At 36.9% G+C, this 24,642-nt stretch overlaps 5 protein-coding genes across 9 annotated transcripts; 2 read left to right on the forward strand and 3 right to left on the reverse strand.

The window, feature by feature from the left end:
• Window positions 1-1,036: 1,036 nt before the first annotated feature.
• On the reverse strand, window positions 1,037-3,285 carry mrpl10 (mitochondrial ribosomal protein L10). Its single transcript, XM_046854542.1, has 5 exons — window positions 3,161-3,285; window positions 2,294-2,463; window positions 1,772-1,936; window positions 1,527-1,671; window positions 1,037-1,448 (listed from the first exon to the last, which is right to left on the reverse strand). Exons 1-5 carry the CDS (start codon window positions 3,237-3,239, stop codon window positions 1,201-1,203), a joined length of 807 nt encoding a protein of 268 aa, XP_046710498.1. The 5' UTR covers window positions 3,240-3,285; the 3' UTR covers window positions 1,037-1,200.
• Window positions 3,223-6,729, forward strand: pnpo (pyridoxamine 5'-phosphate oxidase). Its single transcript, XM_046854541.1, has 8 exons — window positions 3,223-3,291; window positions 3,516-3,762; window positions 4,052-4,176; window positions 4,325-4,424; window positions 4,512-4,565; window positions 5,275-5,403; window positions 5,490-5,560; window positions 5,739-6,729. The coding sequence occupies exons 2-8, from the start codon at window positions 3,568-3,570 to the stop codon at window positions 5,902-5,904; spliced, it is 840 nt and encodes a 279-aa protein (XP_046710497.1). The 5' UTR covers window positions 3,223-3,291; window positions 3,516-3,567; the 3' UTR covers window positions 5,905-6,729.
• A 418-nt stretch (window positions 6,730-7,147) lies between these two features.
• Window positions 7,148-7,477, reverse strand: prr15lb (proline rich 15 like b). The gene has a single exon (XM_046853903.1). It carries the CDS (start codon window positions 7,475-7,477, stop codon window positions 7,148-7,150), a length of 330 nt encoding a protein of 109 aa, XP_046709859.1.
• A 5,901-nt stretch (window positions 7,478-13,378) lies between these two features.
• cdk5rap3 (CDK5 regulatory subunit associated protein 3) lies at window positions 13,379-18,188 on the forward strand. The gene is made up of 14 exons (XM_046852937.1): window positions 13,379-13,648; window positions 13,924-13,969; window positions 14,099-14,230; window positions 14,646-14,746; window positions 14,835-14,883; window positions 14,999-15,177; window positions 16,039-16,175; window positions 16,345-16,489; window positions 16,569-16,670; window positions 16,801-16,882; window positions 16,966-17,054; window positions 17,290-17,495; window positions 17,750-17,921; window positions 18,071-18,188. Exons 1-14 carry the CDS (start codon window positions 13,643-13,645, stop codon window positions 18,134-18,136), a joined length of 1,512 nt encoding a protein of 503 aa, XP_046708893.1. The 5' UTR covers window positions 13,379-13,642; the 3' UTR covers window positions 18,137-18,188.
• A 1,588-nt stretch (window positions 18,189-19,776) lies between these two features.
• On the reverse strand, window positions 19,777-23,223 carry si:ch211-194k22.8. Of its 5 annotated transcripts, XM_046854136.1 has the most exons (8): window positions 23,063-23,223; window positions 22,292-22,725; window positions 22,063-22,161; window positions 21,476-21,535; window positions 21,271-21,379; window positions 20,930-21,171; window positions 20,594-20,780; window positions 19,777-20,388 (listed from the first exon to the last, which is right to left on the reverse strand). In XM_046854136.1, exons 2-8 carry the CDS (start codon window positions 22,379-22,381, stop codon window positions 20,192-20,194), a joined length of 984 nt encoding a protein of 327 aa, XP_046710092.1. In that variant the 5' UTR covers window positions 22,382-22,725; window positions 23,063-23,223; the 3' UTR covers window positions 19,777-20,191. The 5 variants fall into 5 exon arrangements, with proteins under 5 accessions (XP_046710092.1, XP_046710094.1, XP_046710091.1 ...); XM_046854138.1 differs by lacking the exon at window positions 23,063-23,223 and having other exon boundaries at window positions 21,271-21,376; window positions 22,292-23,055; XM_046854135.1 differs by lacking the exon at window positions 23,063-23,223 and having other exon boundaries at window positions 22,292-23,055.
• Between the last annotated feature and the right edge of the window lie 1,419 nt (window positions 23,224-24,642).

Below are 24,642 nucleotides of genomic sequence, written 5' to 3' on the forward strand. Positions count from 1 at the left end.
ACATATTTAATATTACTAAAACATTTTCTAACAAAATGTTTTTCATTTCCCCCAGTAACTCTACAGATATGTAAATATGAGGTTACTCACATGCAAAACCTTTTTCCATTCATTATCATGGAATAAAAATGGAGATAAAAATACCATTACTCATGAATACGTAGTAAGAAAAATTTTCCATGTCTGTAAACAACTGAAGACATGCTGTAAATAAGAACCCTGAGCATATTCAGTGAACACATTTACGACGATGGGAAAAAAAGGTGAAAGGTCAATTTTTTTAAATTACAAAATTACATTTACATTGCATCTACAGTAACAATATACAGTGAATGAAATTCACAAAGTGTTTTCATGAATTAGCAACATGGCATTTTGTGACAAGATCACGATTTTAAATTGTCAAACATTTTGGGGATTCACACCTTCAGCACACAACATGCAGACCTGTATGTTATGATGGTGCATCATTTTTGTTTTGAAGCATTTTTGCAGCCAATGGTTCATGGAAAGATGGTTTGGTAATATTTAAGCCTTCTAGCAAGAGGTTCATACAGGTATATAGAACTTTTAAAAAGCTGAGCCATGTATACTTCCCAATCAACACAAAAGAATAAATGCAAATGTAATGTTTTAGAATGACCATCTCAACATCTGGATTAAACAGTTATTTGAACTGAAGTAGACGTTTATATGTACAAACCTAAAGATATTTACAGAAGCTACACACATGCATGTGTCACTTGTTAAATATTTATTTTTGCTCATTTCTTGGAAGTGTGCCTGTATTTCTGGAGAGCACTATAACTGTTTAATGTGGCAGAAAGACCTAAATGTCATATTCCAAAGATTAATTTCAGAATACATTAATACAGATTTATTAAATCTATTGGAACCTATAGTAAAATCAAATAAATTAAATTATTTTTCTATTAATTGAATTTTTTTTTTGTTACTGCCATCAAATATATAATTTTGTTTAATAAAAGAAGCATGTGACTTAATAGGGCGACCAATAATAAATCTGACAACTTACAACATCTTAAGTATGTCTTTATGTTGCATAATCCACTGATCGGTCGATAAATACATGACAATTTTGGTGTTAAAACAGTATTGATGTTCTTTATCAGAGTCCACAAAGAGCTCATGCTTATGGATCTGAAATTTTTCAGCCTCGCAGATGGCAAGTAATTCAATTCAGGCTGATGTTTTATTCGTTTTGGGTGCTGAAGTGATCTCAGTGCTGTCTGCAGGCTGCTGCTGTTTAATATACTGCTGGAGGAGAGCTGACAGGTATGCTGGGTGCCGATGCAGCATTGCAACTGTGTGTGACGTCATCAAGGTCAAACCTCCAACCAGTTCACCATGGATAGTACGCACAGAAGGCAGCTTAGAGTAGTTAAGAATTCCTTCCCTTGAGAGTAGCGTGTTCTCAATACAGGCTCCTGGAAAAACAATTCTTGTCACCCAAGATGAAAAGAATATTGAAGACAGTGGATAAATTTTTTTTTAAAAAGGCTCACCTAACAGTAGCATCTGAGGACTCCTCCGTAACACATTTAACATTTCCTTCACTTTTGGCTCTTTGCTGACAAACAAAACAGTTTGTCCAATGAACAGAGGCTGCATGTTTCTATAGGGACTGGTGGGAAGAAAGGATCTCATTACCTTAAAAAGCAAGAAATCCAGAGAGAGCATTTGTAAGACACACTGAACACAACTCATGGAACATGGAAGACAGTTCACAGCTCACTGAAACCATCATTACCTTATTGGGAAAGAATTTAATGGAAATGTCATGTTTTTTAAGCCTGTGCTTCAGCAGCAACATGTCCTCAGCATTAATGGCATTGTTTTGGAGCACAGCAATCATCTTGTACTCATTAAAGACTGTCTCCAGGTCTCTCTTTAACAGCCTAAACAGGCCACTTTCCTAGAGAAAAAATAAATACAGATTAGTCAAACAGACGAATACAATCTACCTTCAGTAGCAACCTTTGTTTGTGTCTCTTCTGAAATAATGATTCATTATAAGAAGAATTTATATTGTATATAATATGGTATAGTTCCACATGTATTGTTCTGTTATATAAAATCAATTTTAAATAAGAGATAACATTCTAAAACATTTAATTGTCTTTTTTTTAACATTGATGGCAGTACAATCTTAAAATTGTATTTAGATAGATACGAGTGACTCAATTTTATATATGGCAAATGTATTCAAATCATCTAGTAGTTATTACATCACCACTACTTTTTACCACTGGCTTGTTTATTTATTACCAACCTCCTCAGTTTTCTGGATAAGTGATGGAAAAGCTCCAGGAGGAGGAGCAGGTTTAGGGGGAATGTATTCTGTAACAGCCATCAGCTTCTGCTTCAGAAAGTGCATGGGCTTTCTGTGACGGGTTACTGCCTTGGAGCCATGACGTACACTCTGGACCAATGGAAAACATCCTGCAGGCATATAAAGAACACATACGTGTATTAATAATGATGTGCTGCAAAGATTTAAATAAAAGGTTACACAAATACTTTAACAACATCCTTTGCCTTAAGACTGCTGAACATTGTTTTGGAAGACTTGAATTCAGCCATATTTCAAGCCTCTGCACCAATAAGCCTCCATGTTGGGCCCTTGAACAGGCACTTAATCCCATCTGCTCCAGGGGCAAATGATTACTGACCCACTGATCCATGACCCTGTGCTCTGACCCCAGCTTCCTACCAAGATGGTATATGCAAAAATAGCAAGTCACCTTCGGGATTAATAAAGTACTGTAAATAAAATTATTATTTTTTTAATGAGCAAATGTATTTGCCCCGCCCCCAAATTATTCAGCCAAATAACTTCAAATTTAACTCAACCCCAGAAGTTATAAATTATACACCGCACAGTTGTTGTTCTTTTTTTTTTCCCTTTTTTTTCTTTTTGCTTGTTTGTTTGTTTGTTTAATTATAAACCTATGTTGTGTTTGCGGTGCCCAAGCCACAAGCTTGAGCAGAAATCCATTAACACGCCTTTACGCTTTAACACTTTCATTTTAAACACCAAGTAAGGACTCATTACGAATACTATTAAATTCTCATTTAATTTAAATAAAATTAAAATACTCATTTGATTTCTTTTGATACAAGTAACCAGAAAATATACCTGTTTTTGTAAAAATCCTGCCACAAAAGGTCGCTGCCATCTTGCACCGGATGTGACGTCGAGGGGACTTGCGTTTCATGCACTTCCGCACAAGACTAACTGAGCTTCAAAACATATCCATGCAAGGAAAGGTGAACAATTTTTTAAATCGTTTGAGCCGAAACTGGGTTATAATATATATATTATGTATATATGTATATAATAAATATATAAATATATATAAAACGTTTTTTATCTAATTATGTATATATGTATATAATAAATCCGTTCATATTTCATTTTCTTTAGAGAAAATGCTTTTGCTATTATGGCATTAAAAAAAGACCGACTTAAGTTGTTTATTTCTACTCTTCAGCGACGTGTTACGTAAAGATGTTATGACGTAATTATGTCACGGCCATGACAGCATGAGAGTCCTGTTCAGCTTCAACGCACTAAAGTTGATCGGCAGAACTGGACTGAACTGGACTGAACATCTACCTGGATCTCCTCCAGTTTACCACCGAACCGAATCTGCTTCTCATTTCTGCACCAGATCTGCAGGTGACAACACACAGATGGATCTGAGTAACATGAGAAAGAGATATAAAGGCGATGAGGAGGTAAAAGTCATGTTTTTTTAACACACCTTTGAACCTAAACTCGTTTATGCAGTGACTGAGACCTAAATAACAACTCAGTTTTAACGCAGAACCCTGACCTTGTCTAATATTTATTTATTTACTTTAATAGTCATTGAATGTTTTATACAGTATGTAATGCAGCTGTATGTATAGATAGATAGATAGATAGATAGATAGATAGATAGATAGATAGATAGATAGATAGATAGCCTAAAGGTTTTTTTTTTCTGTATACACATAATCATGTCATTTCAATTTAACCTCACAGTCTTTCGAAGAAGATCAACTCATTTCCCTGGACCCTATTAAGCAGTTCAGCGTGTGGTTTGATGAAGCAACAAAGTGTCCCGAAATTGGTGAAGCCAACGCCATGTGCCTTGCAACAGCAACCAAGTGAGAATGTTTTATTTATTTTTTGGTGCATATTGCATTTTATTCTTAAGAGGAGCTGTGCTTCATTTGAAAAACTTCAACAACAAACCGATGCATGTGCTACTGTTGGAGTAAGTGCTCAGATATTTGTCATTTTTCATGTGTAAAGGGACGGCAAGCCTTCTGCTCGAATGGTGCTGCTGAAAGGTTACAGTAATGAGGGCTTCCGTTTCTTCACAAACTATGAAAGCCGTAAAGGTAAAGAGCTGGTGAGTCTTTCCAAACAGCCTATATGTAATTTGTTTCAGAGTCAAAGTCACCAAAAATTGAAATACTCCTTTTAACCCATCTTATAGGACATAAACCCCCACGCCTGTCTAGTCTTTTACTGGGAGCCACTGAATAGACAGGTGAGTGTTTACACGCTTGTACATTAAGCATATTTAGTATATGTTGGAAAAACGAGAATAGGAAAAATATACAATTACCATTACAGACATTTCTGAATATACAATGTTTGTGGACACCTGACCATCAAATGCTTATGAAAATGCCGAAAATGCCACTCCAGATTTAGTCCCTCATTGCTGATACAATACCTCCACTCTTCTGGGAAGGCTCTTCACAAATGTTTAAAAAGTGGCTGTGGTATTTTCTGCCCGTTTAGCCACTAGATAATTAATTAGGTAAAGCACAGTTATTCCACAACAAACTTTGGCAAGCCATGTCTTTGTCATGCTGTAACAGGTTTGTTCTATTGAAGGGAAACTGAATTCTTACAATTCACAAAGCCATTACTGACAATTGTGCATTTCCAACTCTGTTTCAACAGTCTAGTCTTTGGCCTCAAAATACTACATTTCCTTTATGTGCCTGCTCTCAGTTTAATGTACATTGTCTTGTATGACCATGACTTGTTTCTCTGTTGTATAAATATGAGGTTACACACCCACTGCTATGGGAACACACAAGGGGTTATGGTTGACAGTTGTGCAAGTCAAAGAAGGACCATTAAAAATACAAATGCAGATTATATATCTTATATGTAGATTATATATGGGTTCTAGAGTAACCGGTTTCTTTACAAATGTACATTTATTTACAATTGTGTCCCTACAGGTTCGTATCGAAGGTACTGTTGAGAGAATTGCACGTCAGACTTCTGCTGAGTATTTTCATTCGAGACCCAAGAGCAGTCAGATTGGTGCAGTTGTGAGCAGGCAGAGCAGCGTGATACCTGGCCGACAGGTGAGTAAACAGTTTCTAACCTCAACTCTGTACCATTTAATGGTTGAAGGGGAAACTCCCGTTCAATTACCTGCTTCTCTACTCAGTACCTAAGAGAGAAGAATGCAGAGTTGGAGGAGAAATACAAGGACTCGGAGGTGCCAATACCAGATTACTGGTATGTGTCAAAGAACCAAGTAACTTTAGATTGCTTTGCCCTTTTCTTTATACTTCCTTTTTATTAGATTGATAGTAATAATCAGGGTTGGGTACTGAATGTTTCCATTCAACTGCAGTTATTCTGCCATTACTTTTGTATCATAACACTCTATTGTTATTTTGTTCTTAACCTGTAGGGGAGGCTACATTGTCGTACCACACCTGATTGAGTTCTGGCAAGGCCAAACCAACAGACTGCACGATCGTATTGTTTTCACAAAAGTTAAGGAGGGTGAGACTGAACTTCAAGAGATGCAGAATCAGGCTGAGGAAGGCTGGGTATACCACCGGTTAGCTCCCTAACCGAAAATCGTTTCCCTCCATTTCTCTACTAGAATAACTTCAGTACATTAGGAGATTAACTAGAAACACACATGTGTTTCATTTAGTAAAGAATCTGGATCTGCAGGATTACTGCTAGAAAGTTGTAGTTTTACCTGCTTTAGACAAATTGTTATTGTAAACGTTGTAGTCTGTAATTCTTGTTAATAGATTATTGATTGACATGATGTCCGTGCTCCATCCTGAACATCATAAAATGTAAAATAACCAGCAGGTAACATTTTACCGTAGTATGGTACCTTGAGATTACATACCTTTTGGTTTCTGCCCAAAGCATTGTTGCTTGTGTTTGTGGTAGCTATTTAAGCTGGACCTTTATACTGGCAATAAAGTATTCATTATTACAGTTTTACACTTAGCTGTTGTGGAGCCTCTGAGAATTGAGGTTTGTTATTGTTTTTTATTTTCATACTAGTATTAAAGAGGTCACTGTAGGGATAATATTACACTGTGATGAGATGAGTGTTATTGTTTTAATGTAGACAATGTAGTGCAGCCATAACTGGAAGAGTCTGAACCACAGCCATTAGGTTTTTCCCTAATTTATATTTTGCCAGTGTTTTTTGCATTTAATGTAAATGTTGTTGTCAGCCACTAGATGGCAGTGCTACAACAAAAAAAAGCAGACACTGTAGTTATTAGTTATTTAGAACCGTGTAAAATCTCAGGGTTTTTTTTATTTTTTATTAATATAGGCCACACTAGCAACCAACGTAGATCTGTATTGAACCGTGTACACTATCTGCCCTATGTAAATGTCCTGGTGAAGTAAAACATTGAAAAATGTCTGTTCTGTTGTCTTTGCTTAAACATCCAGTACATCTTCAGTACACAATCACAAATGTTTTCAACAGTATTGTTAAATACACACAAAACAGGCCAAACACATACAATCTACATACATCATACAATTTACATAATATGCTCACAGATTTCTGTACACTAAACAATTAGCCCATGCTTACATTTTTTTTGGTATCAGAAGAACTCTTAAATCTTAATTTTTAATCTATAAAATATTTTTTACCTGTTAGCAAGATCATCATGTCTATGACTAGATAAGATAAACAAGAAAGTTGTGCAGCAATATATCACTATTATTCAATCAGATGTCTATTGATTTTAATTATTTTATTAAAAATCAAAAGCATGTGCATTGGTAAGCATTTATACTGTGTATAGATTCTCCTTTTTCGTACATGTTCTATTTCTCTACTGCAAAGTTCTCATCAGTCCTGCTGTGTTCACTAAAAATATTAGAATTTTCAGCCAAAGTAGATCGAACCCTCTTTTTCTCTTTGAAACGTCCAGAGTGAGACACTTTGACATGACGGCTTTTGGTGGCGGATCTGTCCACAATCTTTTCCAGCTTGGTATTTAGCTGACTGCCAGCGTTATCTGTGATTTGAGGATGGCTGGGCAGCTCTTTATTGCCAGTGTTGCTTCCATACTCAGCTGGAATTTCATAAAGGACTTTGGCCTCAGATGGCTTCTTCCTCAAGAAGCTAAGTTTCCACCAGGCATGGTCAGCCATAGTTTATACAAAACAAAACTTTGGACCTGCAACAGAGGTAATTTATGGATTTAGTGATTTATGACTTACAAAACAATCAGATTTTACAGCTTCACCCCGTCTTGCAGGAACTAAAGTCTCTAAAGCTTAAATGATACTGTTAGGTCAATAATTATTTTTACCACCTGTAAATCTTTTATTTTATTTACAATTAAATTTCACTGTTAAGCCTTTAATTCTATGCCGAGATCAGCATATCAATTCTTAATTTCAGTTTGAAAGAACATTTGCTAATTTAGGATTATTTACTATTTTAACGACGATCACATTGAATCGCGGAAAGTGTGTGAGATTAGCTGAATTAAATTATTCTGCTTCAGCAATTTATCAGACTATACCACAAAGGCATACATTCTTTCTTATATACGCAATCACAAACTGGTTATTATAAGCACCCTGTTCATCATCTGATGAGCATATTAGTAACCTGAATTTTATGGTATGTCAGAGTTAACTACTAATGTAAATTATTTTATTGTAGTTAGGATCTCTGTGTAAATTGTTGTTTTACATTTGAAAGATTCAGACATTCTGCAGTTTCTAAAGTCTTCTTTAACTTTAAGGTGCTGATGCAATTTATTTCACAACAAATGCATGTGTTTCTTTCTTAAAAAAGGGTCAAATTATAAAATCTATTGCTATCATTGTTTGTTTATTTGTTTGCTTGTTTTAAACATTTAGGACATTATTAACCTACTTTATACTCTAAATGCAGTAGTGGATGAATGTAGTGGATAAGTTTCTATTCATTTCATCAGAAGATTTTATAGTGGTTCTAGGTAAATAGCAAGGAGTGTTATTTCAAGCTTTTTCCTCTGTTAATGATTACATACATGAATGACATCTGATTCTACTTCTGTTCAATTGATGACAAGTACCACTGTATACTCTCCCTACCTTTAGATCTAAGATGTGCCAACACCCACAGTCTTGCATACCGAATTGTTTGCTTTTCTGTTAGCCAGGCAAGTGCAAGGCCATATATAAGCATGTATAAGGTCTCTGTGTACCTTATGTATGTGTAATACAATCTAATGTAAATATGAAGCAAGTGGCAAAGGTTTGATAATAGATCAGTTCGACAATAGATCATCTCACACGGCCAGCAACCAGGCCAACTTTCTCTTTCATAAGCTCACATGCTTGACTTTATTACATTTTTAATCAGTTTGATCTTTTTTTTTTTGATAGGACAAAGTTTCATGGTGTGGCACTTTCTTCCATAGTATTTCAGCCCCTTAGGAAGGACTAAACTTTCATATGAGCTCATTATGGCAAATGATAAGTTGGACTGCATATTATATAAGATGGGATTTAAGATTGTGCCTAAATCAAAAGTTTTTAATCCTTTGAACACTTGCCATCTTTTCGAAGAGTTAAAATGTGGAACAAATTCAAAATATGGATGGGTTCAAGGGATCATTATAGACAATCACAGTGAGTGAAGGAAGCAAGGATGTCAAAAATATCCTGCAAAGAAATAAATAAATGCCATTTTTTAGTAGAGAAACTACTGTTTTTTAGGAATGTTCACACAGTTGTGTGTCCTTAAGAGCACGTATTTCTAGCACACTAATCTTCACATCTCTTAAATGGTGTCTGGTTTCAGTAAAAGAAGTCAATGGTTTTATTTTCCTGAGAGCGGTAAAGGGTGCTGACTGTACTTCACTGTAATCCAACTAAGAACACTACCAATGAGAAAGACATTAAGTGGATTTAAAAAAAAAAAAAAGAGTCATATACTTTTAGGTTTATATTCTGTATAAACCATCTAACATTATAACATGCAATATACCACCATTCAACACTTTCACTAAATTTCTATATGACATTATGAATTGCATTATACATTATTTGGTTTTATTCTGTCTGAACACTCTCACAGATCACAAAACATGCACGCCTTGAGACAATCAATAACCAAGTTCAAAGCCTTTCACTGAAACAATGTTTAAACAAGGAATAAGTTAGCCGAATGGAAGCCAGGCCCAGTAAAGTAAGTCATAGTCACAGGAGTATTATGTTTGCTCACTAAACTGGGCTTTTATAATATCTCTCTCAGCTGGGATAGGTGTGGATATTGTCATGGTTACTGTGGGGTTTAGGAGCCCTAATCGGTTTCTGTTTCTCTGACTAAGCTGTTTTACTGCTTTAAGAGCAAAGCATTCATCCAGACCCACTTTACCCTGATGGCTATTCTCCCAATCTTATCCTTTTCATTTAACTCGCAACAGTGATACCATCTATCTAATATAAATTTTAATAAATGTTTTAGGTTCATGCTGAGTGCAAGATTGCTATCTGACATTGAGCAATAAAGCATCTCTATTCAAGATAATGACTTCTAATTAAAAGGAGGGAAAGCATTAAGCAGTAAACATTGCCAGCTGAAAAAGTCCCTTAAAGCCCTGTGCACATTCGGAAAACAACAATACTTCTTATTACACACATGCAGCTGTTTAACCTCACATGATGTTTATACATGTAGAAGAAAATTAAAAAAAATTACTCATCAAGCATTTACAATAGATTTGTAGATCATTTTACAATTAATTTACCAGATTTAAAGATAGTGATGTTTCAGATGAGCAGACGTCCACATGAAGGCAGGACTGGGATATTCTACCCTCTGTTTTCTTCCATTCTCCTGTGCAGGTTTCCTCTTTCAGTGACTGCAAAACACACTGCAGCTCTGCCACTTTTTTGTACCTTGAACCTTCCTTCATAAAACTATGATTGTTTTTATTTGGCACCAAGGTGCTGCCTTCCCCACTATCTCCCTACACACCCACACACAGACATAAACACTAAAATAACTGATTATAGAGCCTCCCACAAGTCAAGCCGAAACTTAGGGACAACCCTTTGGAACTTGTGTAAATGTTACAGCCATATGAGTGAAAAGGGGGAGGGTTCACTCCATCAAACTGAACCAATCCTATGGGAGTGTGATGTTGACTTCTAATTTGCATTGTATATACAATGGACACTCAGCATTCTGGATGTAGAAAATAAATACGTGAGGTTTTGAAAACTAAATGCCTTTCTTTCACTGTCATAGACGAAAGTGAAGCTTATTCATGCCTCTCCCTGATCACCTAGGACATAAAAGATAAAAGAGTCACAAATTCCTTTGAATATGGTTTACCACTCTAGTCTGTTTGTGCACTACAATGTGCCGTTTAGTGTGCTGACTATGGGATGCTGCAAATCTCACATTTCAAAACATACAAAACACTGCTGATTTTCAAGAAACTTCAAAACAGCTTATACAAAAACAGGTCTGTAAACATGTGTACTACCTTTCAAATTTCCCCTAAAATCCATTAAACCGGTTTTCTGTGTAACACATATGTGTAATGGCCCAGGCAGTGAGAATTACCTGGGTACCCTCTTGTGATCTTCCAACAAACTGAAACCATATGACAGTGTTTACAATATATGATGCTGTCATACAGAAATGTAATCCTTTCCCCCACTATATAACAACATGCCTGCAGGTCCACTGACTGTACAGGATAATATGTTTAACGGCTTGTAGATATCCAGTCCTCCAGAGATAGCAATTTTTTTTTCTGGGCTTTTCTTCTTGTTAATATTCACCGCCTTACTCACATGACCGAATTAGCTACTACTGTTGTTGCCCAAAGATGGCACTCACTGCTCATCTATTACTGAGGTTTGCTAAACGAATCTGGCTCAGTTTCTCTTCTTGTATGAGCTGCTGACAGCCAAGGTCGAAATGGCAGTGGTCTATGTGGGATTATATAGTAATGTGCAACTGGCAGAATGTATTATACGTCTGTGCAATTATTTTTTCTCAAGGGTTTTCAATCAAAGTTTTAGACAGCATAGCTGCACCCAGTTAAGTAATAGATACTTTGGTTAGTACAACTGGGTGAAACCAGGGTGAGTTAGCAACATATCTACATTTCAGAAGGTAAATATTGAATTAATAAAAAAAATGCAGTGGTGACAGTCATTAAACTATGTGAATATTTACCACAAATGGACTGAGGCAGCACATATTCCCAGGAAAGTGGTGTGTCTGGAAAATATTTGGCATTAAACAGGTGGATCACTTCAACAATGCCAGGTTAACTGACTTGGAATTATGGTTCTCCCAAGCGAAACAGCCTGCTGGTGCAAGATATGCTGGCCCTACCCTCTACTAAAGGACCATGTCTCTCACTGCTTTGCTGGTACCCTGATAGCTTCCTCTCTTTACAAAATTTTTTTTTTAACATAAATAATTCAGGATTAGAATTCTGATTTCTGAAATAAACAACATGCAAAAAAACGTCAAATGTAAGCGACATGTGTAAGTACCTTTCGTACCACTCTTTTAAATATTGCAAAATAAACCTCTGTTATATACATCTATTACAGAAATAATACATGAAGCATTAGTGTTGCTCTTAAGTTAATAAAAGCTGATGAACACATTATTAAGTATGTGTTGCAAAAACAAATAAACAAAAAAAAAAAAGAAAGAAAGAAGCTTGAGTTCTTAACATTGTGGTTGGTGTAAACAAAGCTGTAGTTGATCCAATCCCAGGTTCAGGTGTAGAAATGCCGGAAAATATTGTGTTGACATCTTTACACATGTACTGACAAATGCATCCATCTACAAACTAATAATGATAAGTTGGTCTGTATTTAATGTTTTTTTTTTTTTTTTTTTTGCCAGACTTAAAATAAAATAATCTAAAAATCTGATATATTCATACAGCTATATTCAGGTATGCCAAAGGAAGCTAAAAACAAATAGAAAGCAAATTATTTGCATGTATACAAAGTTAAATTTATTTCAATGCACTGTATAGACTTTAATCATGAATATCTTGTGACAGTAATATGCTCATGTACACATGTTAATACATTGTACATATCTTATATTGTAAATAAAAATATCTCATAAACTTCCACATATATTGTGCCTCACATACATCTTATATATAGATTCTATAAACATATATACTCTTACTGTACTTGCTCAACAGCTTTTGCACATTCTGCAATGTCTATTGCCTTTCTATTAATATGTTGTACATTGTACATATATTTACATATTTATCTGCAATTTGCTGTCTGCGCAATACTGCCATTTGCACTTCTGGTAGATCCTTAACTGCATTTTATTACTGTGTGACTGTACGATGCATTGATAATATACTGTAGTACTGTAGTTCTATCTATCTATCTATCTATCTATCTATCTATCTATCTATCTATCTATCTATCTATCTATCTATCTATATATATATATATATATATATATATATATATATATATATATATATATATATATGCTAAGAAAACCACGTCAACCTATGGCACAGTTTGACCTCGGTAAGTGTAATTATAGAGTTTTGCCTTAGATATGTAGTGTACTAATTATTATATAACATGGTTTGATTTAACCTTTCTAGTTCTCAAGTGAACCAATTTAGAATAAACATGATAAGTTTATCTGTTTATCTGTTTATCAGGCAATGAATAATTTTAGTGTACATGCAAATAAAGGTGAGTTTGCTGCCAACTCCAGAGATGAGAAGTGGTAGATCCGTGGTTAAGGCATTAGACTTCTGGTTCAGAAGGCACCACTGTTATACTGTGCAAACATTTAATATTAGAAAATACAATGCAGCATCTTTTCCACTCCCCGTCCACTATATTAGGAACACCTGTACACCTGCACAATTATGAGGTTATCTAATGAGCCAAATGTGTGGCTGCATAATAAAGCAGATATGGGTCAAGAGCCTCAGTTAATATTTACATTAAATATCAGAATTGAGAAAATATAAGGTGATCTCTGCACCCATCTGGTAAAAAGGGTCGCTTTGTAAGAAAATGAGGTCTTTTACTTTGGTGATTGTAGACCCGGTCCTGTGGTTTGTCTACGCAGGAGACTGTGCCACTATTGCTGTTTGTAATTGGTCGCTCCAGACAGGAAGAAACTGAACAATGTGCCTTTGGATTGGTTAGAGGTGTAAGTACGTGTCAATGGCCATGTAAACGAAAACTGCATGCATGAGACATCGCATTTAAAACTATTATGGATCTGTAGAGTATCTTATAGAAAATCATTATATGAGAAAATAAGAGGAAATTAAGTACAATATGGAGGTAAAGTGAGGGTTGGGGATAAAGGTGATTTTGAGGCGGTGCATTTGACGTTTCGTAGCTTCACTGGCCTACAGTGCTAAATGTGTGATTTTAGTAATAATGATAATATTATTACTTTGAATGCTTGTGATGTCAGTGACGTTCAGACTTTGTGTATGCAAGTCAGCTGTCCGTATTATAGCTACTTTTCTGAACTATTGGTTGATTACTTGACATGAGTTTTTACCTAACGTGTAACACTTTTACAGGAAATAAACTCTTTTTTGTCATTTCAGAATATTCAAAATCTCCCTATTGACATTCACACCAGCAAACTTCTCGGTAAGACTTCTTTCTCATTTACACTTGTACACGCATGCGCAGTATAACAATCAGGTTTATTGGCTTAAGTGTCGACATACAAGAAATTTGTTTCCAGCAGTTGGTGCATATGTGTGCGTTTGGTTTCAGACTGGCTGGTGGACAGGAGACACTGTACTCTGAAATGGCAGAATGCAGTGAAATGCATCAGAGAGAAGATCAACGCTGCTCTCCAGGACATGCCAGAGAACGAGGAGATCAAACAGCTGCTCATGGGCTCATGTCAGTCCTTTTTTCCCTTAATCTCCTCACATCTGACTTGCACATGCAACTATTTTCAATATCTTGTATGTAGAGTGGGTAAGCAAATGCACGACTGGCTGGCTTGGTATGTTAAAGAGAAAGAAACACTGAGCCAGAGGTGTGCATCAGATTTGAATACATTTTAACAAAGTAAACAAATACTTTTTCTGAATGTATGTTTATAAGATTATTCAGTCATATTTTATACTCACTTCATCCTGGTCAGGGTTGTGATGAATCTGCAGTTTGTCACAGGAACACCTGAATGGTATACCAGTCCAAAAACTCTGTAACTTATGTGTGCATGCATGTTTTTCTGCTGATTTTACAGCATACAAACTATTATTTACTTATCTATTAACCTTTTGTAAAAAAAAATATTGTGTCTATGCAGATATACATTATTTCCATTGCCTAAGGATAGTGGATATACTAAAGGGAACAGAAGTCTCATCCAAAAATATATTCGGCAAATACTCATCACAAAGAATGAAGGTGATTGCATGCTTTTGATTTGTCTGTGTGTAACAGTTTTCACATATACTAAACATATATATATAAATAATTTTGATATCATCAATAGGATTGGCAAGAAATTGTGTCACTTTATGAGAAAGATAATGCATATCTAGGTAAGTGAGGATGTTTTTTTTTTTTTTTTTAAGTGATTTTATGTATATTGTGTATAGACTTATTTAAACATTGCTGTATGTTTGTATTGCACATGACATACTTGTATGCGTTTAGCTGAGCTGGCCAGCCTGCTGAGCCGCAGTGTAAGCTACGAGGGCCCCGCTTTGAGGAAACAGGTAGCTAAAGCACAGCAACTGCAGCAGGAGCTGAGTAGGCGCGAGCTGGAGTGCCAGAGCGGAGCTGCAGACATGAGGGAGCGCTACCACGCAGCCTGCAAGCAATACGGCATTACGGTGAGCATCTACTGAGTCTGTAGTGAGTCGCCAATAAAACAGACACAGCAAAAGGAATAATTTATGAATTTATATATACTTTTCATGGTGCACACATACAGAGAGATTGAAATACCGTTTCTCTTCTCTCTCAAGTGTTTACATTGTCAATGCAATATACACATTTTGTATAGGCAGTCAGTGCAATATACAACACTTAACACTTAAAAAATTATTTGACTTGAATGGGACCTACAAAAACATGCAAATGTTTGCACATTGTACTTTTGGGCAGAAGACATACGGCCAAAAGTATGTGGACCCCTAACCATTCTATTATTTGTAGGGTTTTTCCAAACAGCTAAAAGTCAAGTATACAGTTGTATAGGATAACTTTGTATGCTTTAAAATTCACACCCAACATATTCCAGTGTGACAGTGCTCCTGTGCACAAAGATATGGTGTTCTAAGGTTGGTGTGGAAAAGTTGAGTGGTCTGCACAACCCCACCGAACACCTCTAGGATGAACTGGAATGCCCATTGTGAGTCAGGCCTTCTTGCTTGAGCTTATGCCCTGAACAGAAGTCACAACAGCCACAACTAAAAACCATTGAAGGACTTTCCAATAAATGAAAAATTATAAATAAATACATTATATATAAAGGACATATTAATGCCCACTGTTTTAGAGTTTCACACTCAGCATGAATTCATAGGTATGATAGTCAGTTATCCACATTATTATTGCTATATCGTGTAATCTACTGATTTTTCCAGCAGATTATGAAACGCTGATTTCAAAACAAATAGTTCTTTAAAAAAAGCACTTGACTAAGGAAATGTTTCTCAAAGATTATAAAGTTACTGATCTGACTTCTGCAGGGGGAGAATGTGGCGCGGGAGTTGCAGGCCCTTGTTAAAGATTTACCTACTGTATTGGAGGAAACAGGAAAACAGGCTGCCTGCCTGGAGGAAACAATAAAGTTCTACACAGCTTTTACTAAGTTTGTCTGTGACTGGTGAGTGGCATTAATATGACTTCAGAAATTAATTCATGAATTTAGTCATGCGCTGTTATTTTACTTACAATCTCATCCACTCATTCACTCATCTTTTATAGTTTTAGATAAATTGCTTAGTCTTTAGAGTCAATTGTTAAATAAACTGGTATCTTCCATATCTCGTTAGGTCTAAGCCTGTTCTGCCAATGCTGTCTTTCATTCAACAAAAAGGAAACACAACAATTTACCAGTGGAAGACAGGAATAGTGCCAACGGTTATAGAGAGACCTGTAGTAGAGGAAGCACCACCTGACACAGTAACAGAAGAAACTGTAAGTAACCAAATAGCATTGTAAAAAAACAAATGAACAGGTTGGGTGAATGTTTTCACTCACGCTTCATTTTCTACAGATTGACTGGGGTGACCTTTGTGGGGGTGCTGAGGAGGTAAATATTGGGACCACAGTTGAGGAGGGGGTGGACTGGGGCATCACACTTGAGTCTGGCAAAGAGGTAATGCACATGTTCTGAATACAGCAACTTGCATATGAATGTGGAAACATATAGATTTTTTTTCTTATTGTGAAGCACTGGCAGTAATATTGATTGTGTCATATTTTTAATATTCCTATTTTAATATAAGGAAACAGATGATGGCTCCATTGACTGGGGTGAAACTGAAACTGCTGCAGTGGAAATCGAAGTTGTTGCTGCAGGCACTGACTGTAAATATGTACTTGCTTTCTGTAGTAAATTTCACATGGGCATAACATTCTCACAAGATTAATGAGCCAGGCTGGGTTTACAGGTCCTGAAGGTGTTGCGAGAGGCGAGGACGCGCTCTCTCTGCTCGAGAACCCACAGACACGAAGTCAGTTTATCGATGAATTGATGGAGGTACTTCAACTCCACACTAAAACATTATTTTATGACACTTGACAATAAGCATGCTAGAAATTTGGGTCTACACTTGTGTCTACAGCCTATTTTATAAACAGCTTAAACCCATCACAGAAAAAAATATCATGCACGCTTTTTGTCATAAACAGCTTTCCAGCTGTAATGGTGGTTTATCTCTGGTGGAAATGTTTGTTAGGTTGTGATGTTCTCCTCTCTGTGACTGACTGCTTAGTTGGAAGTGTTCCTGTGTCAGAGACTGAGTGAGATGAGTGAGGAGGGTGATATGGTGGCCATGAGCCAGTTCCAGCTGGCTCCCTCTGTGATCCAGGGGCAGACCTGTGAGCATGTGCAGGCGATGCTGGCAGATGTACGCCACCTCCTGGAAGAACTGACATCGTTGCGCATGAAGCATCTGTTCACGATCCAGGCATCGCCACGGTAAGTGCTTATGTGCACACTTACTGTTCTTTAGCATTAACAGATGTACACATATATTTAGAATAATATCATGAATAAGATGCATTAAATGTCAGTTCTGGTGATTTAGGACTGTTGCCCAGGTTTTGCCACACACATAATTTAGACCAGAGAAATTGGGAAACTGGACGATGCAGGACGATGACTCTTCAGAATTAAATGTAGGCATACACAAGAAATCTTGCTGGAAGTTCATTACTGTGGTTGTGTTTCAGCTATGTAGAGCGTGTGTCCGACATGCTAAGGCAGAAACTGAAGCAGTCTGAGATCTTGGTGCTAAAACGGGCCTCCCTAGCAGAGCAGCGTCAAGAGGCTCTGGAGGAGCAGGCCAAGCTGGAACCCCGCATCGACCTGCTGGCTGCACACATTAAGGAACTAAAGAAACTGGTACTATATTCTAATAACTTGTAGGACTATATACAGGAAGGGAATAATAGTGCATTTTTTTTTAATCTGCTCATTTAATGAATGTAATTGTGAGTTGATTGTGCTCTCCTTGTCCTCCTATCTGAATTTTTTACTGTTTTATCTTACAGATTGAAGCTGACATCTCAAAACGGTATAACAAGCGGCCCGTCAACCTTATGGGAGTTCATGTGTAAACTGCATAGTCCTCACAGCCATTTCATAAATAAACATTTTATTTCTTAAAAATTGTTTTTAATGACTGCACTGCACAACCACACTATGTCAGACACATAGCCTAAACTTTTAAGTTCTCTAAACTCTAGCAACTGTGGTTCAGAGAGTTTTCTTAGCATGATCTAACTTTCTTTTACCAATGATTGTAGCTTTTACACTGCCATATTTTTGGTCACAGAGCCACAACAGTCGTGTGTACATTCGAGGAATTCAGGATTAATAATCATACCAGGTCTGTTCTTTTAAACTCTGTGTAAATAGTTTAAATGACTCATTGAATTGTGATTAAAACTTGTATTTTCTCCTAGCTATATCACTAAGCAAAACATTCTTTAAGCTTGAGCCATGGTGCACACCAACAAAATGCTTTTTAAAAGATTTTTTAGTTTTTTTGTTTTTTTTTTTGCTCAAAAAATGCTAGCTAATATTGTAAACATTTTAAAGATTCTTTCAAGGGTTAATTTTCAAGACCATTTGTAGCACATCAGAACAAAGTTTCTTATCTTCAAAATGCTTGGGGTAGGATCAAATATGTCAGTCCTTGTGCATGCTTCCAGTGCAACAAAACACTTCCATTTAACTGGCATTCCTCCCACAGAGCTGTGTAAAACCTCCCAGCAGCACTGGGTGCTCCATCACAGTGTCATCTCCCTCTTTGCCCCAGGGCTGCCAGCGTAATCACATGCCTGAAACACATTATGCTCACAAGATTGAGGACCTAATGGCTATTATCTCGCAAGTGTAGCACATCCCCTGCATACTAGCCAGGAAATGTGTGTGAATGGATTCAAATTTCTACTGCAAAAATTATTGTTTTCATTGGTTATTTGACTCCACTATGAGGCCTAGGCCAGATAAAAAAAAAAAACAGCACTATTTTTGATCCATAATGTGGTACTTTCACATCTTACTACTGTCACATGTCTGTCCTTTTGTCATTAACCCCCCCACCACGCTCTCTCACATACACACTGATGAGGCTTATGATAAGCAGAGGGACTTCACTGAGCACCATTATTGTCTGTGCTATTCATCAGGCCAGACATGCTCAAGCACACACAAGCCTCAACATTAGCCACAGTACACACTTTGTTTTTCCTGATAGACAAAAACAGAATATGCCAATGAGCCAGGTTATTATCGAAAAGCCTTCCACAACATTAGATTCATGTTTATTATTTAATGGACTGCCTTCTCATTGAATGTCTGACCAAATTTCTGTGGATTCCCCCAAAGTCTTTCCTTCTGCCTTTCATTCTTTATTTGTTTGCTGCAATTCCCCTCATCCCTGCAGTGGGCAGATGCTCAGAGGCACTGGCCAGAGTCAGAGCCATGCAACTGTGGCCCAGAAGACTGGGGTTGCCAAGACAACTGGCCCAGTACCCCTGCTGTTGTCACTCTGCTCGTGTCGCTCAGTCATTGATTACCTTCATCTCAGCAGCTCTCTGCATGCAGTACACATTGTTCTCCATTGCCAATATTCACAGGGGTTTAGTCACACTGATATATCCAGTATCTTGTGTTTCTTTCACACAAATCCACACATTCATGTTCACGAGAACATGAATGACACAGACAATACCAAATACTACTAATCTAATTGCTTGCTTTTACATCATTTTAATAACAAAAAAATTACATACATAAAGCTACAGTTGAGTAATAAGGACCATAATTTAGTAAGAAATACATTTATGATACAAGGAAAATAATGTTCACACCTTATTGTGCAGTGTAGCTAGTACACAGCAATTAAATACAAAACATGAAGTGTTTACAGACCCACATTAATATCTATTCTTATTACTGAGTGTTTTCTTAATAGTTGGAGACCATCTGAACTATATTTAATTGCTTTTATCCGCTTTTTGTCATAGTCAATTTTGTCAAGCGATAACATTTTTCAGGACAGTCCCAAAAAAATAAAAATAAAAATAAATAGGTAATAATCTGTACTGGTCATAATTAGCAGTGAATAAGGCTAGTTTGTTTGTTGAAAAAACAATCACTGCTAATCAAACATTTGATTTTTGTCCAATTAAATCCAACTGAAGATTACTTGATCTAGGGCTGGATAAACTCAGAGCTCTAGGTTCTGGTCCAGAGTGTGGAGGTTTTTTCCTCAATCTTTTTGCTTCGTTTTGCAGTTTTTGACGAATGTAGCCCTTAATCTCAGCATCAGTTTTCCCAGGAAAAAAATACTGGACGGTTCCTGTGAGAGATAATTATTAGACATAAATTAGATCAATAACCAAGACAACACATGGCACATAATCAGGCACCTATCTAAATCTATATCAAGCCATACATGCTCTTGCCCTGAAACTGGTTGAAACAGTATTTGCTATCTGCATGCGTAAATATACTGTCATAATAAGCAGTACATGTGCCAAGGAATTAAATTTGCAGAGCCTTACTCAGAATAGCCTGCACCTCTTCAGTGGGCAGGGCGGGTTTGGGTTGACCCCTCTTATTGTACACTACACCAGAGATTGAATGGGAGGCCAAACAGTCTCTCTCATACAGTCCACGCAACAGATCATTGGTCAGCTTCTGGGCAGTGGTGCCAGTGTTGCACCTCTCCAAAAGTTCAGGTGTAATAAACTAAAACAATACAATCACAATTTCATTTAAAGCACTGCACATGACTATTATATGTAATCAAAGATATAGACAGGTATGCAACTGGTGAACCATGCACAACACAAATTATTTAATTTTCAATGATATTAAGCAGTGTAAGTCATAAATACCTCTGTGAAGAGACCATTCCTGTTGGAGACCTCATTAGATTTATGAGTAAGAGGTTCCTGCTTGACCCACTGCCCATTCATAACACCTGAGGCATACGGCATAGTCGGCATTAAAGCATCCACTTCAACAGGCTCGGTCATGGGGCTGGTGGAAACAGGAAGAGGTGACTTCTTATCTCCATTAGGCCACACTTGGGTCCTCTCAATCAGGGCCTCTAGGTTTTTAGCCAGCTTTCCACACGCTTGTATGGAAACAAGAACGTTTAAATTATTTTAAACCCATCTTAAAAATTGAAATCAAAGTAATTCATTCATTAAAAAAGGGCAACAATGTGACTTGCCTGTAAGGCACCGTAGTTGTTCCTTTAAACTCTCCATTTCCCGCTGCATGCATAGAACCATGGCAATTAGTTCCATCTTCGAATAAGACTGTAAATATTCAGCCTCCTGCTAAAGAAAATATTTTGAGAGCTCAAAACTGTCCAGCATGTTAACTCTGAGTTGTGTAGAACACTGGGCACACCTGTACTACAGACCTTCTCTTACCTCTGTGGTGGGATGTCCTTCATCGAAACTGCCTGCAGGAGAGCAGTCGAGCCCATAACCCTGTCAGGATAAGACAAGACACTGAAACTGGGAGTAGTTTTATGAATCATTAAGAAAGATTATGTCTTAATGGGATGCTTTTGAGGAATCCTATGCTGTTAGACCCCCCAAAAAAAGGATGCATGTCACTTTAAGGATTGTTCTTTTGAAACCGCAGTAGAGCATCAAACTGGTAGGAAAGTGTTTAAAGAAAGCTCTTTACACAAGATGTGCTGTGTGTAAGTGATGCCCTCTATGCCATGCTTTTAGACCTATTGTTCTCCATTAGGTAACCGGCATGGCTGCCTGCCCTACCTCACACTACTGCTGCTCTACACCGCTGCTTCTCGTTCTGCGTTCAAAAGCAGAACCAGAAGAAGAAAAAAAAGTAAAAGAGTGTAAAATTGTATCTTTTAAAACACTACTGTTTTATCAACCAACTCAGGCAGGCAAAGGGGAAAAATTTGATTGTTCATGTCAACCGGCTAATTGACTCCTAATTCTAAAAACACAGTATAGATATTATTAGGGGGAAAAAAAGCCCAAACCCTCATGTCCAACTTCTGGAGCCCCGCGGCTCCTGGTGAATTCTCCTCCACTAGCTGTTTGGCAGCATCCATTTGTTTCCTCCGTTTCTGCAGCCCGTGCTGTCGGACAGGCGGCTCGTGTCATTCTAATTACTCTTTCATTTGAGACAATATTCCAAGTCACAGCCACAAACAAACAAAACAGGGGCACGAAAAACACTGAAAGAAACGTTTCCATTATATATCTTACGTAGAATTCGTCCAGTTTTTGCTCCTCTTTTTCGTCTTGCTCCTCATTTTCGTAGTCCAGAATACGCTTGGCTTTTGTTTTCCTTCTCATTTCTCTGCCATTATTTGATTATTTGCGCTCACTGAAACTGTGCCCCCCTCCTCCTCCTCCTCCTCTCCTCCCTCTCTCCTCTCACTCCTCTATCCCCAGAATGCAGGACGCTCCCTGCACAAAGGCGACAAGCAGCCCTGACGCTGATACCGAGGGTTTAGAGGGAAACTATGCGATTATGCGGTTTCACTTCGAACACTTGGCTGATCCATGGCTCTGAACTGAGAAATCAGACACCCGGTCCTCGGGCTGAACGTGGCACGAGCTCGGATCCGTGTCGCTCGCGCTTAAAACGGAGATCCTCGCTGATCAACAGGGTGTGCAGATGATCTTTACTCTCTCCACTGTGTACAAAAAACAATCAGGATGAGCTTTAATGTAGTGTTTCACTTCGGATTTCGTGCATCTAGCGCAGTTGCATACACTTTTTTTTTTTTTTTTTTTTTTTGTACCAGGCTGTTAGAGAAGTTAGATTTGTCTACAGTTTTTGAGTGATGAGGAACAGTTGCCTGGAAAAGCACTTAAGCATCTACAAAGTGATCCGTGCCTCATGCAGGCCAGATCACAAATGAACCAATCCCATTGCACCACTGAACAATAACGAGTAGTAATTACAAATACAACTACGACAGCCAGAAATATATAAACTGTTTTTAAGCTTAAAGAAATTCGTTTTCAAACCCAAGCTTGGAGATCTACAGCTGAGATTCTGGATTTACTTGCGTCACAAAACACCTGCTGTTAATTATTAAACCATCCATGAGTTAGATCCGGTGTTTAGAAATGGGAAACATTTAACCATCAAAGTAGTGGCTCTCCAGGGGTCTCCAAACTGCATTAAATATCTTTCTAACCTCGTCCTATACCCCTTTGTCACACACATTTGTGTTTTTTTTAATTATTATTATTATTATTATTATTATTATTATTATTATTATTATTATTATTATTCATCTTGGTCAGGTTCATGGTGGATCTGGATTCTATCATATAACAGATGTTTCTAAAACGAGAAGGCAAAGTTTAAAGACCTGAGGCAAGTCTGATGTTTTTGGTGCTGCAGATCTTTCACTGCTTGTACAGTATTGTGGCCAAAATTGCTGCAAAACTGTAAACTATTTGTAACTGTCAGTTAATTATGGTTTGTCCTCTCCAGTTTACATTCTAAAATATAAAACCGACACAGTTCGCAATGACTGATTGTTGAGCACTCTTCTAACCACTGTCTTATTTTTATGTTGTACTTATTTTGATATTTTTGTTCTGCGTCCCATATTTGCAGAACTGGCCATTTATGCCACCTAGTGGTAGACATTTATAAAGCACTTAATACATATTTGATACAATTACAATAATAGTCTATTACAATTTTTGTTACATACTTGAACAAATATTCTTAGACGAGTAGAGCAGAAATCATGTCTAGACATTATGTCAAAAAAGCATTTATGGCAATGTGAGAACTTTTTGATCTTTTTGTGAGAACGTTTAGATACCTACACTGGTGAACTGAAACACTGACCCAATACTCCCTTTTATGTGCAAGGGGTTTTAGCATAAATAAAACATTATACAGGTCTCACTCATACTCTATTAAGGCTGTAAACACACCAAACAACCTTTTTGATAAATAATTTAATGAACTGACTTGGGGGTAAAAGTGACTTAGTGGTTATCAGGTTAACTTTGTATCTCGGCGGTTGGAGTTCAAATCTGACCAAAGTGCTGTGTTTGCATGCTTTCGCTTGGCTTTGGTTTCCTTCCATTGTCTAAAGACATGCTTTGTTGGCCAATTGACATGTAATTAAATAAATGGGCTTCTGCCCAGAATACAAACAGTGTACAAATGTAACAATTAAATGAAATGTAACTATGAATAATTAAATGTTGCACAAAAATATTATTTTATATGTGCTATAGAAAAGTCCTGATTTCAGATTTCAAACACAGATGCCTTAGTGGATTTTGACAATTCAAAACAATTATTTTGCCAGTAACATCGCCAGTCAGTCCATATTCCATATTTCCTGCATATTTTTTTTTTATGTTCCACATGTTTGTGAGGTAATCAAACTACATATACAGTTGTATTGGATATATTTTGTGTATAATATATAAAGTTTCTAAAAACTACAGTCTTTCCTAAAAGTATATACTGTTTATTGTTTAGATATACAGTATATGTCAGCTGGATTTAAGTTCTGTCCTTTCAAAGTCTGTTTTATTCAAAAGTAAAAGAAGAAACCATCTTGTTTAAAGTT

The sequence above is a fragment of the Silurus meridionalis genome, chromosome 7 (assembly GCF_014805685.1).
Source record: "Silurus meridionalis isolate SWU-2019-XX chromosome 7, ASM1480568v1, whole genome shotgun sequence".
NCBI lineage: Eukaryota > Metazoa > Chordata > Actinopteri > Siluriformes > Siluridae > Silurus > Silurus meridionalis.